General features: G+C 35.1%; 1 protein-coding gene across 4 annotated transcripts; it reads left to right on the top strand.

Annotated features, from left to right (window-relative positions):
• The first annotated feature begins 1142 nt into the window (after positions 1 to 1142).
• LOC140807724 (uncharacterized) lies at positions 1143 to 17715 on the top strand. 4 transcript variants are annotated; one of them, XM_073164686.1, is made up of 20 exons: positions 1143 to 1278; positions 1528 to 2335; positions 2487 to 2693; positions 4325 to 4386; positions 5042 to 5534; positions 7531 to 7731; positions 8106 to 8361; positions 8829 to 9069; positions 9217 to 9386; positions 9479 to 10027; positions 10411 to 10571; positions 11709 to 11847; positions 12335 to 12541; positions 13380 to 13496; positions 13834 to 14076; positions 14802 to 14991; positions 15216 to 15409; positions 15723 to 15874; positions 16553 to 16817; positions 17028 to 17715. In XM_073164686.1, exons 2-20 carry the CDS (start codon positions 1530 to 1532, stop codon positions 17277 to 17279), a joined length of 4905 nt encoding a protein of 1634 aa, XP_073020787.1. In that variant the 5' UTR covers positions 1143 to 1278; positions 1528 to 1529; the 3' UTR covers positions 17280 to 17715. The 4 variants fall into 4 exon arrangements, with proteins under 4 accessions (XP_073020787.1, XP_073020785.1, XP_073020788.1 ...); XM_073164684.1 differs by having other exon boundaries at positions 11709 to 11925; XM_073164685.1 differs by lacking the exon at positions 1143 to 1278 and adding an exon at positions 1305 to 1432 and having other exon boundaries at positions 11709 to 11925.
• Positions 17716 to 18260: the final 545 nt, after the last annotated feature.

Here is an 18260-nt window from a genome sequence, read left to right as displayed (position 1 = left end):
ACACAAAAAAATTAGGTTCAAGTTGGGGTTTTTCGGGTTCGGGTTAGGTGGGTTCGGATTAGTACCATATTAGACGAGTTACCGAGTTGGATCGGATTGGGTCACGAGTTGACCCGAATTTTTTTTTTAAAAATTATTATCTATATTTTTATATATTGTATATTTATATGATAAATTTTTCACTAATTAATATTTATTTTGTATATTTAATTTTTTTAATAATTGTTTATTGTTTTAGTAAATATATTTTTAATTTTTTACAATTAAACTTTCAAATTTAAATCAGAAATTTTGTTATCATGTGTTTAAATTAAAATATTATTATTATTTTTTATTTTTTCGAATTTTTATCATCAATTTTTTAAAAAATATTTAAAATTCGGGTTAGGCAGGTTGAGTCGAGTTAGACGGGTTCGTAGTCGGGTTGGGGGTTTTCAGATTGCTTCGGGTTCGGGTTGAAGAAAAAATAAAAAAATTTCACGGGTTGACCCGAAACCCGACCTACCCGACATGATTGACACCCCTAGTTTAAAAAATTCACTAGAAACCAAATGAGTATGATAAAACAAAAAAAGTTTCATAAAATTGATTTATGAAATTATATTATAAAAATTTTTTTATTTAATGAAATATATTACGATTTGACATAACTCATGTAAAAAAAACTATTTTTATGTCAAAATTATTATTTTTTATTATATTAATTTATGAGATCAACCGATCTCATGGTATAAATAATTAAAATCATTTTATAGATGATTTACTCAAAATAAAACCTATTGACAAAATTTGTGTGAGACGGTTTCACGGGTCGTATTTTGTGAGATAGATCTCTTATTTGGATCATCCGTGAAAAAATATTATTTTTTATGTTAAGAGTATTATTTTTTTATTATGAATATCGATAGGGTTGACCCGTGATCTTATATGAGACTCACTTTAAATTATTTTATTATGTAAAACACAAAAATTTATGTGAGAAGGTTTTTGAGTAAATTTTGTGAGAAAATAAGAAGAAATGAGTTAATTTTTTAAAAATTTTCTAAAACGTTAGCTAATTAATTTATTATTAAGATAATCTTAGAAATGCCCTCATTTTTTGAAAATGATGAAAATTTAAATAATATTTTATGAGAAAATTGCGAATAAATATAAACAAAGGATAAAACGAAGTGCATCAATGCCGGTGACGGCCCTGGCATCTATAGCACCGCCGGAGGCCACCAGAATCTATCCAAGATTCCAACTCCTCAGCTTCCATTATCTGAATATTGCCAGGTTTAATCTCGAACTCCGAACCGCTGTAGTCTATATATATAGAAACCATATGTTTGTGTGTTCATGCGACAATTACATTTGTGAAAGTGTTGAACTGCCGCAATTTTGTTGAATTCGTTTTTTAAACTAAACCTTACTCGTTTTACACTGTGAGGTATCTGTTCTTCTTTGTCTCTCTGTGTTAAAGTTGTGGAATTTATTATTTTTTTGCTAAATTTATTATCTTGTTTGAATGATTTTTATTTGTAGTGATGGGTCGACGGAAGCAAGTTCGGCCGCATAGAACCGTGGGAGTTCTTGAAAGGAACAATTATGAAGTGGCATTGAATGATGACAATTCTGATCTAAAAAAAGATGATCTTGTCAAAGTTGACGAACCATTCTTTGTTGAAATTGATAGGTCTAGTTGGGTTTCTGAGGAGGAGCATTATGATGTTTCGGAAATCGTTATATTAAATTTGAGGGTGAGTGAGGAGTTTTTTGATTATACAGTTAGCGAAGAGATTTATAAGGATTCAAGGCACTTTTTGAGGTTTCGGTTGAGTGATGTCAAGGAGCATCTGAGCCGGATAAAATTAGGGCACTGGCCAGTCTTGTGCGGGGCTAGTATAAATTTGGAGTTTGTGATTAAATGCGTAACTGATGGTTTGGAGAGGGATGTTGTTATTGTGTCTGGAAATGTTGATGGACCAGATGAGGGAGTTACAAGTCTTGTTCACTTGGTTAGTTTGAAGCTCTTGACGATACGGCCGATTTCAGGAACCAGTTTTTTGAAAGATATGATGTCCATGTGTGTTAGGGTTGAAATTTTGGAGCGCATGTTTAATGAGTGCGAGTCACTGCTTGATAATAATAGGCCCCTTTGGAAAAAGAGTATGATGAGTGTTATGGATTGGCTGCGCCCAGAAGTTATGACTTCAGAAGCCAGATATGGATCTGATGCCGTTTCTAGCATGGACGTTGAGATACCTTTTGGAACGGAGACTGATTCTTCGGTGACCAAAGAACAAGCAAAATTTGAAGTTTCAGGTTTCTATGAAGCCATTAAACCATCCAAGTTAGTGCTAATGGAAAGTTTAGTCATTAGCTATTATGGTTTACATTTTTAATCATTAATATATTATGTTTCTTATCAAAAAAAAAATTATGGTTTACATTTTTGCATTTGCAATTATACTCTTTGATCCACATGTATGACTTTTGAGCAGGGAGGCACCAATGCTGGATCACCACCTACCTGAGTTGCTTCCTGAGCTACGACCTTACCAGCGTCGGGCGGCTTACTGGATGGTACAACGAGAAAATGGTGGTTGTGGATGTTTAGGTGGAAATGAGAGAAGGCAGATTGTTACTCCTCTATCTATGCCTATAAATTTGGTAGACACACCTCGAATAATTTATTACAATCCCTTTAGGTATGTTCCTCCTAAACCTTTTCCCCTAAGAATGACTCTTGATATTGTTTCATTAACTAGGTCCTTAATGCCTTGAACATCTTGTAAAAAACTAATTTATGTACAAGCTTAATTTGGTGAAGATGTTTTTGAAACTGCTTTCCAATGTATTCCTGGTTCAGCCATTTCATTTGCTTGGGGTTCTTGCTGAAATCTGAACTGTTGCTTTCTAATAATTTATTTCTCTGCCATGAATATATCAAATTTCTTCTGCCATGATTGTTTTTCTTTTTGGATGTAAAAAATTGGACATGGCTCCCTTTCTTTTCTCTCTTGAGTTGCCTTCTTTGAACCTCCTTATCAGACTTTTCTGATATGAGGGTTGACTGGGTAATTTAGGTAAAGCATATAAGAGTTGGGGTTTGCAATTGGGTTAAAAGAATCTGCTTGTACTAGTGAGAAATATGACAAAAATATTTTTTCTTTGATAATCAAATGCCTATCGTAGCGTTGTTGAGTTCATGATCCACAAGTTTCTCTTTCATGGATTGTGGAATCTGAGTTAGGTTGGAGTATTAATGTGCTGACTACACTGTGGACAAGTTAATTCTTTGGCAGAGATGATAGACTTTGGACCTGCTTTTCAGTGCCTCAATTGGTTATCAGGTCTCGCTGCATTGCTCTAAGTAAATATCAATCGAGACCTATCAGTTTTAGGTAGCACATAGCTCTGATAAGGTATTTTTGGTCACCAAGGAAACCAATTTCTTGTTTAGTCTCAGGTAGCACATGTTAGAGCGAGCACTGGTCCTATTTAGATCATTCTTTGAACTATGAAGCTTCACCAATCCTTTGTCCACTGTCAATGGATGCTTTATACTTCTTCGATTAAGCTGTATTTTGTCATCATGGAGGAAATTTGCAAACGAACACAGACAGATGGAAACATTAAGAAAGAACCCTCTGTCAGCGTATGGTTTTAAACTTCTTCAATTAAGCTGTATTTTCCACATGGTTATCATGGAAGATAGCAGCAAACGGATATAGACAGACACAGACATTAAGAAAACAAAGAGAAGGGGTGGGTGGGTGTTTGGGAGGAGTTAATGGGAAGATTTATGAAATTTATGTCACCATCGTGAAATCCTTATTCTTTCTGGACTACTTTTCTAAAGAATCTGCGCAATGTTTGGTTCTCATCTAACAAACTCATTATCCATTCCTTAAAATAAAAGCAAATATCATTGCTTAATTTTCAAATTTTAATTCCTTCCCCAGAAATATATATTTCTTTAAATTTCCGCACTTCTCAACATAATCAATCAATCATCACATCTAATTCGATCTTTTCACCTATAATATTTTAATCAGATATACTGTATTTTAATATTTTAGAGTCACCCTTATTACCTCCATTCACACAGATATCAATTCAAACATAACTTAATAATATCTACCGAGAAAATCTCACATCGGTTGACTAGTACAAATAAAAACTCTCTCCTTGGAAAATATTATAAACCATGGCTTTTTATTTTACAAAATCATTTTTTATGACGTTCTCTCAAAACATAAAAATTACAACCGAACGTTGCACAGAATTGTTGGAGAGAATACATTTGTTGAATTAATGCTGTTTTGTTATGTTTCAGCGGGAATATTTCTTTGCACCCTTTCTGCTCCTCATCACATGTTTCTGGTGGAATTCTTGCTGGTAAGTCCAGTTTTGCTGCATCTAAGGGTACAAGTACGATCACAGATTTAGTAGTGTTTGGCTTCGTTTATGATCTTTCCTAAAATGTGAATTTGGAAATTGTATTGGAAAATGTCACACGTCCGATTTAGTTTGTGAAAAAAACATTTTTATACAATTGTAGATCTAGGGTCAGTTTAGACGTAGATGTCACAGTTTAAAAGAACGCTTTATTAAGCTCGTTTTTCCTTTTTTTAAAAAAAGAAGAAGCAATTCTAAGGTTAGCAGGTTTATTTTTTAAGGAAAAAAAAAAGCTGAAGCATAGAAAACCCACGCTCTCTCGCATCTGTAAAAGTATTTTTTAGAAAAATTTCAATTGATTGTTTTCTTTTTTTGGGAAAGAAAATGAAAATGAAATGACAATTTTTGTTTCATTTCCAAGGAGAGAAAACATCCCCGGAAGTGAATCCAAACATAGCCTTTGACACTGCATGTGATCAGTTCCTTAGCCATGATTGCATATTTTCTGATTTAAATGAAATTTCAGAAATGTAATTTTACCGTGTAAGGTCGCTCTGGCTTTTGGTGTAATATAAACTCTTATGTTTTGATGGGAGATTGTTGTAATTGATATGCCTATTGTTGCTTCTATTGCATTGCTGATGGGTAAACACAGACGAGATGGGCTTGGGGAAAACTGTTGAGTTGCTAGCTTGTATGTTAGCTCATCGAATGCCATCATTTGAAGTCACTGATGATGCTAGCAAGATGATGCAAATTCAAGGGTCTCGAGAGAGTAACTTGAAAAGACTGAAGAGGGAGCGTGTAGAGTGTTTATGTGGTGCTGTAACTGAGAGCTATAGATATGAAGGTTTGTGGGTGCAGTGTGACGTTTGTGATGCTTGGCAACATGCTGATTGTGTTGGGTATTCAATGAAACAAAAAGCTTCAAAATCTAGGGACACTGCTGAAATAGAAAAAAGTAAGGAGAACTCAAGAAAGCGTGAAAAAAGAAAAAATAATGCCAAAATAGTTGAGATGGTTGGTGATTTTGTATGTTCGACGTGTTCAGCACTAACCCGAGCCACTGAATCTCCAGTTGAAACAGCTGCAACTCTTATTGTATGTCCAACCCCTATATTGCATCAGTGGCATGCTGAAATTCTTCGGTAATTTACCTCCCTTTGCATTCATTAAGCTCTCTCTTTTTTATGTGATCTTTGATGCATTTTTATGCACGTGTCTACTACATACATGTGTAATCTCATCCATGCATTTTTTGCTGCGTTCAAAACATGTCCACAGAAAACTTGTTCAAAATTTTTTTGACTGAGAAGGCACGGACAAAAGATGCATAGATAAGTTACTGGGTACAAAAATAGAATATGGAGCATTATTTTTTAGGGTATTCAGTATTTCTACTGATGGTTTTGTTTTCCTCACTATGTGATTTTCTTTAATGTTGTCCTCTGTTGATAGATCATCTCTCTTGCTGTGAAAAGAAACATGCAGTTATTTATCACCATTGATTGATTAAATTTTATTATTGACTTTTTTCGTTTTAATTGTCTTGAATATGGAAGGAACTAGCTGATGCATAATGTCAAAGACTCTGGGGATAGAGTCTTAATAATTTCCTAACTTGTTTATTTATCTGCTAACAAGTTGTTTGCTTCTGACTGTTTCAATTTCGTTCATATATTTAATTTATGCACTCACTTAATCTTGTTTTCCTTCTACACTCGTAGGCTCGGCCTGACTATTTAATATTTCATCGTGACCTTTCTTATAGGTTTTTAAGAGAGTATTTTTTCACATGATTATAATTTGTTACCTTATTTCTGAATTTTGGAATACATATTCCAGCAAGTGATACATGGCTCGAGTCAAGTATGACCTATTTCTTAAAATATCCCAAACATGGGCAAGGTCCTGAGATATTTCTTTCATTAATTGGTTGTAGTTTTAGCTGCACAAGCTCTTGAAGGTTTTCCGATTAAAAATATTTCTTGAAAAATATGAGGTAATCTGTGCAAGTAGAATAACTATTTAAGGGATTTTACTGGTTACTGCCAAAAAGTCCTTGGAGCCTATTCTAGTCTTTTCTGCAGAGTTGATGATTAGAGAAGCTGTTGACTGAGAGTATTGTAATTGTTTAGAACATAACTCACTATGTTATAGGTTCGATAGTCAGGTCAGCTGATTTTATTCATATTTACGTATCAGGGGAAATTTTAACATCTTGGAGTCCTTCATGAATTAAATCATATTATAGATAGGAGAAGATTTTATATCTTGGAGTCCTTTCGTGAATTAAGTCATCCATCTTATTCTCATTCAGTAGATTTCTAACCAATTTATCTTAAGAGTTACTTGGCTGCATTGCGATGATGCCACTTAGATGGCGAGGTAGAAAAAACTGTGAATTGATGAAAGGAGAAACATCTCTTTTTACTGATTCTGTAGAAAGTTAGCATTGAAGAATGCTTGATTGGCAGCATTGGGGATCCTGTTGGTTTTTTAATCATTTACATATTTCTCTGGATTTGTTCCTCATGCCTACAATTCCTGCAATGCCTCTTTTCCATTTTTACGAGCATCACTTCTGTATAATTTTGGAATGAAAACTGAATAATATCTTAAAGATTACTTGAATGTGTATTATGTTAACCCATGCAGCCGTGAAAAGTGTTCTTCTGAATGTTTGGCTGATTCAATTCGAGTCCTTAGGTGTTGATTTATATCATCTGAAGTAGATATAGGATTTTATGGTGGTAGGTTATATCTGGGAGTATAGTGGATGTTAGTTTTCCCAGGCCTCTTTACTAAGGAGCTGGGGCTGTGAGATGGCAACTATCACATTCTTTAATTTAGCTTCAGAAATCTACTGAGTCGGTATTGTCCCAATCGAGAAAGAGAGGATGTCAAAACAATTCAACCCTGAGATTCTTTCAACAGAAGGACATCAAGAACATGTAGCAATCGATTATTGTTCATTTCTTTTTCTTTTGTTCTCCACTTTATTATTTTGTTTCATTACCAGTCTTACAAATTTTATGAGACGACTGGAGGAGATCTGAAGCTAGTGTTCAATTGCTTCGTTCGTTGCCTCTGTTATGCTTTCTTTCTCCCTTACTATATATTGTTTTATTTGTGTATTGACAGTCACACAAAACCTGGATCCTTGAAAGTTTGTGTTTATGAAGGCGCCAGATATACCTCATTTTCTGATGAACCTGCTATTGATATTGAAGAACTTCTGGGTGCTGATATTGTCCTGACAACCTATGATGTGCTCAAAACGGATTTGCCGCATGATTCTGATAGACATGAAGGGGATCGGCGCTTTATGAGATACAAGAAGAGGTAATTTCTTGAGTACATGCAGGCAGCCTGTTTCCAAAAGGATAAGATTATGTTGTAATTAATGCTTCTAAAATCTGGTCTGAGCAAGAGCCACAAAAATGGAGAGAATTGAGTATCACTAGGGAGAAGTTTCACTTTTAAGTTGGAGAGGCCGTTTGTGTACCAGGAAAAAGAGTTTTGTCCTGCTTTTTAATTTATTCTACTTTTTGGTGATTAATTATTATCCAAGCTTTCCCACTTGAACTTCTCATCACAAATGATTATTTTGCATATTGGATCTTTTTGAGTATGATTATGTTGCACGCTTTATAAATTGTCTTGCTCACTGCAGCATCCATATAGTGTAATTTAATTGAACTGCTATAATTTGGTAGATACCATGTTGTTCCAACTCATTTAACAAGAGTATTGTGGTGGAGGATCTGTCTGGATGAAGCTCAAATGGTGGAAGGTAATGCTGCTGCTGCAACCGAATTGGCACTGCGGTTACATGCCAAGCATAAATGGTGTATAACAGGAACTCCAATTCAACGCAAACTTGATGACCTATATGGCCTTTTGAGATTTCTCCAAGCAAATCCTTTCGATACCTACAGGTGGTGGGTTGATGTTATTTGTAATCCATACGAGGTATGATCATGCTTTTAATTTGATAGAATTAATATAATATTTATTGTAGTAACTTATTAATTATAAGATTATTCATTAGACATGAAATAAACTTTGCAATAATAATCAAATAAGTTCACATAATTTGAACCAGCTTTTACAGTATTTACCTAATAAAGTTTCAGAAGTAATGGTAGATTTGTCGTTGCCATGACTATGACTAGGACAATCAACATTGATGTAAAACATAACAATCAGGACCAAACTTGGAATTTATTTTAGCAAACCAAACTTGGGAATTTTAAGATAGCAGATGCTTTTAAATTGGTTTTATCCTTACTAGAATTAAAACAACTAAATTAATCTTCATGTTATCATAGCTTTTCATTTTCATGGTCTTGTTTGCTGTTTATGGTTGTGGGTAATTGTTTCAGTTAGATGGTCTCACGTTGTGATATCATTTTAAATTTCTGATGTAAATTTTGCAGAGGGGAGTTGCAGAAGCCATGGTGTTTACTCACAACTTCTTCAAACAACTTATGTGGCGCTCCTCAAAAACACTTGTTTGGGATGAGCTAGAACTTCCGCCACAGGAGGAATGCGTCTCTTGGCTTTCCCTCTCTCCAATTGAACAACACTTTTATCAGAGGCAACATGAAACCTGTGTGGATGATGCCCAAGAGGTCATTGAAACCTTTAAGGATCATGATAGAAAGGGAAAAGAAGCAGGTGCTCAATAATGGTTACCGAGTTTTATGATTGATCATGTTAATTATGTCTTAGAATGGTCTTCAGAAGTTCAGCTATTTGCATGCTTCTTTATTTCTTTTTCAGTTTTGAATCAATCATCTTATATCTTTCGAATATTCTTGTCAGGTTCCCTTGCATATGATGTCCTATCAGAGCGTTTTATCACCAATATAGAGGCTGCAAAGCTGTTCAACTCACTCCTGAAGCTCCGTCAAGCGTGTTGTCATCCTCAAGTGGGAAGTTCTGGTTTACGCTCTTTACAAAAGTCTCCAATGACGATGGAGGAAATATTGTCGGTGGGTTTTGTGATGGATGGCAAAATTGTCGTTTTGATCATGGGATTTACTCAGTTAATCATTACTGTACAGAAGAATTTTCGTTGCTGCAGGTTCTCATTGGAAAGACCAAAGTAGAAGGTGAGGATGCCCTAAGGAAATTAGTTGTTGCGTTGAATGGACTTGCAGGTATAGCTATGATCAAGCAAGATTATAAAGAAGCTGTATCTTTGTATAAAGAGGCGCTATTTATAGTCGAGGAGCATTCTGATGATTTTCGCTTGGATCCTCTGTTGAACATCCACATTCACCATAATCTTTCTGAAGTATTGCCACTTTCTGTGGACAGCATACCGGATAACTCTGTCTCCGGAAGATCAAAAGAATTAACCTGGACTTGTCATATTGACAAAAAAGAAAACAACGCTGCGAAAAAAGGAAGATTGATCAGAGATGGTCCCAGCCTAACCTCTGATAATGCACCTCAGATTTCCTCATGTTTATTGAAGAATGGTAAAAATTGTTATGATTCTGGGCCTCATATATCAACAAACATCCAGCGCTCAAGGACGACATGTGAAGATCTGAAACAGAAATACTTATCTGTATTTTATGTTAAGTTATCCACAGCTCAACAGGAGTTTAGGAAATCACATGAACAGGTATGATGGTTTCAAGATCTCGAAAGTCATGCTTAATCACGGGAAATGATTTGATCCTTTGACATTGATTAGGTTACATGTTATCTTTTTGGTAAGAATGGGTTCTTTAAATTTATATTGCATTTTTAGGAGTGGCTGAGTTTCAATTCTGGACTGGTGTGGCATCTTTATTAGTGCTATGTATATAATAAACTCATAAAAGACCATATTAGAGTAGCATGTCACACCAGTTGTCTTTTTCATCATGCTTTAAATGCTTGCTCATGGATGACAGTGAACTACATTATTTTCCTTCAAGTTTTTTCATTTTCCATCACTGTATCTTCTGATTTTAAAGATGATTTTTTTTTCTTTAAATGATATTTTTTCTCTTTTGTTTGAAGTTGTGTGATGCTTTTAGGGGTAGGAAAAATCAGGATACAACTTGGTGGTTGGAAGCCCTACATCACATTGAGCAAAATAAGGATTTAGCTAATGAGTTTATTAGAAAAATAGGAGAAACTCTCTCGGCAGATGCTTCCCAGAAATCAAGAAGTTCTGCCTGGTTAGTGATGATCTCAGTTCCTGGTTTTAAAGTACTTGCATCATTAACTAACATGCCAGTGTGATGTTCAGGCCATAGCTGGCCATCATGGTAATTTCTTATTTATATGTACCAATGTTTTCTTTTTTACTATATTTTTAGTCTTGAATGTTTAGATTAACTGGAAACATCTTTATAAATGATTCGTTTCTCATCTTGAAATAATGAGGAATCTTAATAAGAAGCTTGGGTGTTTTGAGTTTGTGTTGCACAGGGGCTTGGGAATATTCTGTACTCTTTGTTTGTTTGTGTTATGGGACTTAAGTTCGTTAACTCACTGAGAAAGTAATTTTGCATTCTCCATTAACCGAGTCATTACATATGCAACCTAATGTGAAACTCAGCCTTTATTCTAATGATCAAAGTGAATTAGATGGTCTTTTGGATATAAAATTCTGGGCCACAGAAGTATCTGGAATGGAAATTAATAGAATGGGTGAAACTGCTATCTGACACCGATGGACATAGTAAATATTATATACTTATTGGCCTTCTTTTTCACTCTTGAATCTTTTGTTCTGATTCTTGGTATTTAAAATGAAAGATTAAGACACATTAGACCTGACCTGAAACCAACCAACCCTAAGTAAAAAACAGAGAGAGAGAGAGAGGGGGGGGGGGGGGGGGAGGGACAAAGGGTCAAAGAAAAATGGACTGCCAACAAAGATCACTCCTAGAAATGGGGTATCCAGATTTATTATGATGATCAGGAATATATACTCACTTGATACCCAGTCGTAGACTATCTGCTCTTTTCCTTTCACTTTGGAGAAGGCGGTGTTAAATTTGATCTTTAAGTTATTTGGGTTTAACTAATGTATGAATTTATGAGAGATATGCCATGAATCACCTTACTATCAAGCCCAAGTGAGAGTTATGGAGAACAAACGTATTTTTACTATCTAGGGTTCTGGACATGTATTTTCTCACCTTTACTTGTATAAGAAAAACCATATCATTTTTGGTGCTTTGTTAATTGGAAAAACTGACACTAAATGTCTTGAGATTGGGGCTATTTTTGAATTACGTGTTTCTATTAGCATAAATGTAGATTAAATGAACTTACCAACTTACTGATTTATTCTGTGTGGATAACAGGTTACGCAGCATAACTACTATAAAATACCATATTCAAACTGGTTTGGATGCTCTAGAAGAGTCGAGGAAAACTTTGCTGAATAAACTCTTGGAAATTGATGAAACCATGGAAAATCCCAGGGAGGAGGATGTTATTCGTGTGAGACACTGTGCTTTATGCTATACTGACTTTGATGGTCCTGCATGCACCCATTGCGAGTTGGATGAAATATTTCAGGTTTCCAATTATGCACTAGTCTTTCTTCTATTCAATCCGAAGACCATTAGAACCAGGCTTTTAGGATTTCAATTTTTGGTCATGAATTATGAATTAATTTTATGAATGCAAAATATGAACCAATATGGAGTGTTACCGATTTTCTTGAAGCTCATGCCATTTATTTCCCAAAAGTTAAAAATTAATTGTTTAAAGAATCTTCTAATTATCAATACAAACGAATAATTTCAATCTAGACACTTCCTTCTGTTTACATCTTTTATATAGTTACATACAAAGTCGTCCTTACATTGCGAAATATAGATAGATGCCTAAAATATAGATTTTAATGCTATCTACTATTAACATGGACAGAGAATCCTGTATGTAATATTGGAATTTCCCTTGATCAAAATTCTCTCTTGACCAGGTTTACGAAGCGAGGCTATTTCGCCTTAACAAAAGCAATAACAGAGAGTCAATTATATCTGTAGAAGAAGCTATTAACCTTCAAAAGAAGAAGTCTGCTCTGAATCACTTTTACTGGACTTTGTCACGGCCTAACAAGGCCTCAAATTTGTCTGCTTCCGGCTCTGAAGATAACGGAAAGAAAAGGGATGTTGGGGAGAAAGTGATGGTCTGTACCATATGCCTTCTCAAATCTTAATTGCATGTATCTTTGCATCTTCAAATTTAACAAACTGTCATATCAGAACTTGAAGAATAGTTATATATATGTTTCCCTGGTATAAACTATGTGTTGCTTTGTTAAACTTACCATTAGTTTTTTTTTTTTTTTTGCCTATGAACAAATTCGTTCATGGTGTTAGTGCGTAGTGGTAATCTGCATCACTATATACTAGTCGACTATTACAGGATATAACTTATTCGTATTTTGTGGTTTTGGAGGCCAATTGTACTGGTAGGGAAGGGTAGGCGATGTTTAAGTTTGCTTTTGTTCCTTTTTGTTTCAAGCTTTCTCATCTTGAATATTTATGTTTGAATTTTTATTTATGTCAAATAGCAATAAATATCATTGAATGAACTCTGGCCAAATTGATTTGCTCATATTACTCAGAGCTCTAACTTCCTGGTTTTACCCATTATGTTTATCTAGGTATTTGAGTGAAGCCATGGAGGGGTTTAGAGGGTCTGTTTCTCGAAGGGTTTTAGCAAACAATCTTTTAGTTTCGTGTCTAAATGGGAATCTATTTGGAAAATTTCATTATTTGTTGAACAAGAACACGATAGTGTCCGTTCATATATCAGATACTTCATCAGTATCATGGAATGGTCCTAGAAATTGCCGACAATCTTTATCTACTTCCGAAACATTGTTTCCTTTGCTACATTCCTACTTTCGTTCCGTTGGTTTTCAGATATTATACTTGCATGTATCGAATGCAGTTAATTATCTTCGACATGCTCAGAGTGGAAACTATGCCATTATATTGTCTTAATGAAATTGATTGCAGGTCTCAAAGTCTCCTTCTGATTTGGAGGTCGTGATGACTGCTATCAGAAACAACTCCAGAGGATTCTTAGGAAGAGAGAGAATTTCAGCAGCCAGAAAGCAGCTTAATCTCCTGGAAGTATGGATGAATCAATTGGTTTTGTACTAGAGTGTTGCGAACTTGTTTTTTATTTTTTTTTACAATATTTGCTCTTGTATTATAATTTGCGAGGGAACTTTTATTTCGTTGCTCAATATGTATCAGAGTACAAAGCATTTCAGCCATTGAAAAGTATGAAGCTATACATTTCTATGTGAACACGTCAATTTCTTCTAAATGTGTTATAGTTTAAAAAAGGACATGCAACGACAATGTGGATAATACCTATCTATGACTGAACATGAATGCATTTCTCCCAACTTATTTTGGTTGGAAACTCATACCGTCTTTTTATTTGTTTATTTATGAAATTCAGGGTATGCGCAAAGAGTATGCTCTAGCAAGGTCCTTGGCGATTTCTCAAGCACAAGTATTGCGAGCTCATGATGAAATAAAGATGGCGACCTCACGTCTTCGCCTTAGAGAAAATGAGGATGATAAATCTATCGATGCTTTAAGCCCAGAAGAGTTAGATATCGCAAGTGTTGAAAATTCTAGTGAAAAATTTATAGCATTGGCTACATTGTCACGGATAAAAGGGCAACTTCGCTTTTTGAAGGTAACAATGTCTAATTAGTGAGACCAACAAAATCCAACGGTTGGCTCTAGCTAATCCTTGTTTGAGGACCTACACTTCTCCTCCCAATTAAAGTGATCAGTTATTTGTACTAAGAAAGTGTGTGGATTCAAACATGAATGCTTAGGAATCAATTCTTGTACTAGAAAAGAAAATTATGAAAGAAGAGAAGCGATAGAGCCATCACTGGATGGCATCTGTAGATTCTTCAGTGGAAGTGATCCATGGAAAAAGACGTGGCCACTTGATATGTGTTCTTTAATGAACTGACAATGGAAGAAAAGAAAGGATATTTTGATGTCTTAAGTGGTACTATATGTTTACATAACAATGGTAGTTCATAGTTGTCTAGTTGATATATTTATCCTAAAGGGAGGGTGATGGGAAAATGGTATTAACCCTCTTACTATAGAATTAGCTCATGTATAAATAGGAAAAAAATCCATAAAGTTGATGTAGTGGTCTGTGGTTGGAACTTACAGAAGTTAAAGCTGATTTCTGCCCGTGATTTCTTAACACTTTTGAATGGTACCCTAGCTTGTACTTCAGCGATGTAAGAGTAAAATTTTGTTGCTTAAACAATCAATCCCATGAACTGACAAAATTGTGTACAGTGGTCTTGTGAAAGTTGTGGTAATTGACGTCTTGACTGTTCTTTAGATTACATTAACTGTGAAAAGCTGATGTTTGTACTTAACCTTTGCCAGGGTTTAGTGCAATCCAAACTAAGTACGTGCTCGGAAAGCGTGGATACTTTAACTGTAACCGAAGCTGCTGTAATCTCGGAGAATGGCTTCCTAGCTAAAGCAGATGATGAAGAATCATGCCCAGTTTGTCAAGAGAAACTTGGAAACCAGAAAATGGTTTTTCAATGTGGTCATGTGACGTGTTGTAAATGTATGCTTTTATCATTTCATACTTCCTTTTAAGTGCCCAATCTTTACATGACACAATGGTGTGCTGAGCAATTTCTCTTCTATTTTTCCCTATACATTTAAAATTCACAGCATGTTAAGTACCTTATAACCTATATGCACTGACAGCATTTTATCCATTGGCATCTTTTGCATTTCCATGTAAAATGCTTCATGTGAATGCTCGCTTCATTCATTTTGGTACAGGCTTATTTGCAATGACCGACCAGAGATTGATTGAAGCTGGAAAATTTTATAACAACATGGTAAGATGCCCAACATGTCGACAACCCACTGATTTTGGAAATATCGCATATGCTGATGATCGGCAAAATGGAAAGTGTGGTGATTGTGACAAATCTGAGGTTTCTATAACCGTCCAAGGTTCATACAGTACAAAGGTAAATGTATATTTAACAATAACACGACAATGGTTTCTCTACTCATTAGAAGCTTAGCACAAGATAATTAATTTTCTCTCTTGTTTTTCCCCTTCTCCTGCTTGTGTCTGGCCCAATTAAAAAATTGTTTGTCGGGAAGTGTGGTGATTCATTAAAATGGCTTGGAACAAGTGATATATTTGGATGTGGTAGCAATAACACAATAATGGGGGCTGAATTTGATCACACTTGTTTCAGTCATTTATATGTCAGGACTTCCTTGCAGTATTAAATTCCTGAATTTTTTTTACTTTGCATGGGTTGTTCTTGAAAGATCGAAGCAGTGACAAGGAGGATTTTATGGATTATTTCTACTGATCCCACAGAGAAGATTCTTGTTTTCTCAAGTTGGAATGATGTCCTTGATGTGTTGCAGCATGCCTTTGCTACCAACAGCATAAGCTATGTCAGGATGAAAGGAGGAAGGTCGGTGCCTATTTATCCATACAATTTTAATGTGTTAAACCGGCATATGATTTAATCCAAGGTATTACTCAAGTATATACTAAATTACCTGAAAATCCTATATTTTTTTACTTGAGTTTTTAAGGAAATATAAGCATATATCATCTTGCTCGAGTTTTGAAAAAAATCACTTGCCGATCTTATTGTTTCTGTTTGTCGTCAGACAGCTGAAGTCATATTAAGAGTAAAAATCATGCTACATTTCATCTCCAATTTGTATTATAAAGCAACTAGTTAATAGAGAGTTTGTTTCCATAAAGCACTCTATCAGATAATGCGAATCATTAAATCGCTTATCCAGCCGGTGTACTTTTTTCCACGCAAAAGATTAAATTTGATAAGATGCTATTGCCCCTAAGTAGAACTTCATGAGAACGTACTTTCAAATCCTTTGCTTTTTTCATTTTTAGTTTTTTTTAAATCTAGCAATTTATGCTCGATGTTTTGGATCTACTTGCATTATCTATGGCTAAATTTAAAATGGTCTCATTTGTATATTCATGTCGAATGCAACACATGGCATAAAATTGTAAAAATCAGTCATAGTTGTGATTATTCTGAACTAAGTCATGTGCTATAAATTAGGAGATCCTCTTTCTCCGTGATATGATTATCTGATCTCAAGGCGACACACTGCAGGAAATCGCAAGTTGCCATCAGTGAGTTCAAGGGACAGAGAAGCCATGCAAAAGAAAATAATAAAAAGATTGGTGAGGAAACAAATACCAAGTCTGCCCAAGTTCTACTTCTCCTAATTCAGCATGGGGCTAACGGGCTAAATCTTTTGGAAGCACATCATGTCATTCTAGTCGAGCCACTGTTGAATCCAGCAGCGGAAGCACAGGCAGTTGGTAGGGTGCACCGAATTGGACAGAAGAATAAAACTCAAGTTCATCGCTTTATCGTACGTAATTCTTTCTATACGTTACATAATTCTTTCTAAAATTTGTATATATATATTTGTGAAAACAAAATATATGAAATCTAAAGATTTTAATTTGAAAGTTCTGATAGTTTGCGAACCGCTGGCCTCGATTGGTGATCATTTACACGTATAGGTCTCTTTATATACCAAATAATCTCTCAATTTCCCTTTTTTTGGGGTCCTGTTTAGGTGAAAGACACTGTTGAAGAAAGCATATATAAACTGAATCGGAGTAGGAACACAAGTTCATTTATAAGTGGGAACAGAAAGAATCTAGATCAGCCATGTCTGACGCTTAGAGATGTTGAGTCCTTGTTCAGAGTATCGGCACCTGCTGTTGCAGCAGCAAATCAAACGCCTGCCAGAAGCTTGAGGGATTTGCCACCTTCTGTAGCTGCTGCTATTGCTGCTGAACAGAGATTAATGGATGGCGCTACATAACAGTAGTTGCAATGCAACAGGACACTAATACTTTAGAACTGACAGATTTCATGCAGTCTTTTTCTGCTCGAGGAGATCGACACTGAAGCTGTTCTTTGATCACACAGATGACATGATAATTCTTCAACTAGGAAGTTTGTGATGTAAATATTTTTCTTTTTTTGCATTATTTGCTAGACATGTAGGAAAACCATACTATTTTCAGTGGTACACCAATGGCGTAGTCTAAACATGAGGAGGACAACTCATATCCGCAACCGTTGCTCAAGAACAACTGGAGCTACACCACGTCATTGTCCAAGGGTTGCGAACCAAGTGGCACATAAACCTCCCAGACAGCGCCTATTTTGCTGGAGTGATTCCCTTGTTTCTGAAAACGTTTGTACATGATTTGTTGAACTATTAATGGAAACGTATCCGTATTCAAAAGAAAAAAAAAGTGTCCAGACATTCGATAATCTTTTTTTCTTTGATGTTATCTTTTTATTCATGAAACTTAATTATTTATTTGACAGCCTACTCTTAAGTTCGTGCTAATTCGTTTTTCAATCTTGAAATACATTACCAACACATTTTTGAGTTAAAATACGAACACAGTTGTAGCATGTTTTTAGAAACATTAAAACATCCCACTGCCTAACACCAAAAACTTGACCCCAAATGCTTTGGGTACACAGATTCACGATGGTTGTAACAAATCAAAACATTTAAATATCTTGCGGAAGGATGTCACTTCTACAAACGTAATTAATGTTCCACATAAATTTATGGTGTATAAAACAGAGTTTCAAACGATGATCGGACTGCTAATAACATGGTAGCACATGAAACTCATCGATTTCACATTGTTGTCCAAGATCAAGGAAGATTTTCAATGAAACTTATATTTATATCCAGTGATACAAACGATACTCCAATCATTAACCTCTCGAGTATTTTAGATCGTGCTATTACAGTAGGCTGTTTTAATCGAGTTCAAAT

The sequence above is a fragment of the Primulina eburnea genome, chromosome 12 (assembly GCF_022965805.1).
Source record: "Primulina eburnea isolate SZY01 chromosome 12, ASM2296580v1, whole genome shotgun sequence".
NCBI lineage: Eukaryota > Viridiplantae > Streptophyta > Magnoliopsida > Lamiales > Gesneriaceae > Primulina > Primulina eburnea.
Note: the sequence above shows the minus strand (reverse complement) of the source record. Positions and strands in the feature narration are given on the sequence as shown.

What these genes read in the sequence shown, in the direction of transcription:
- LOC140807724 (XM_073164684.1), top strand. Translation starts at nt 1,530, where the DNA reads ATGGGTCGACGGAAGCAAGTTCGGCCGCATAGAACCGTGGGAGTTCTT. An exon ending in TTCTGGTGGAATTCTTGCTG is followed by an intron (nt 4,387 to 5,041) that starts GTAAGTCCAGTT and finishes GGGTAAACACAG; the next exon opens with ACGAGATGGGCTTGGGGAAA. An exon ending in TTAGGAAATCACATGAACAG is followed by an intron (nt 10,028 to 10,410) that starts GTATGATGGTTT and finishes TTTTGTTTGAAG; the next exon opens with TTGTGTGATGCTTTTAGGGG.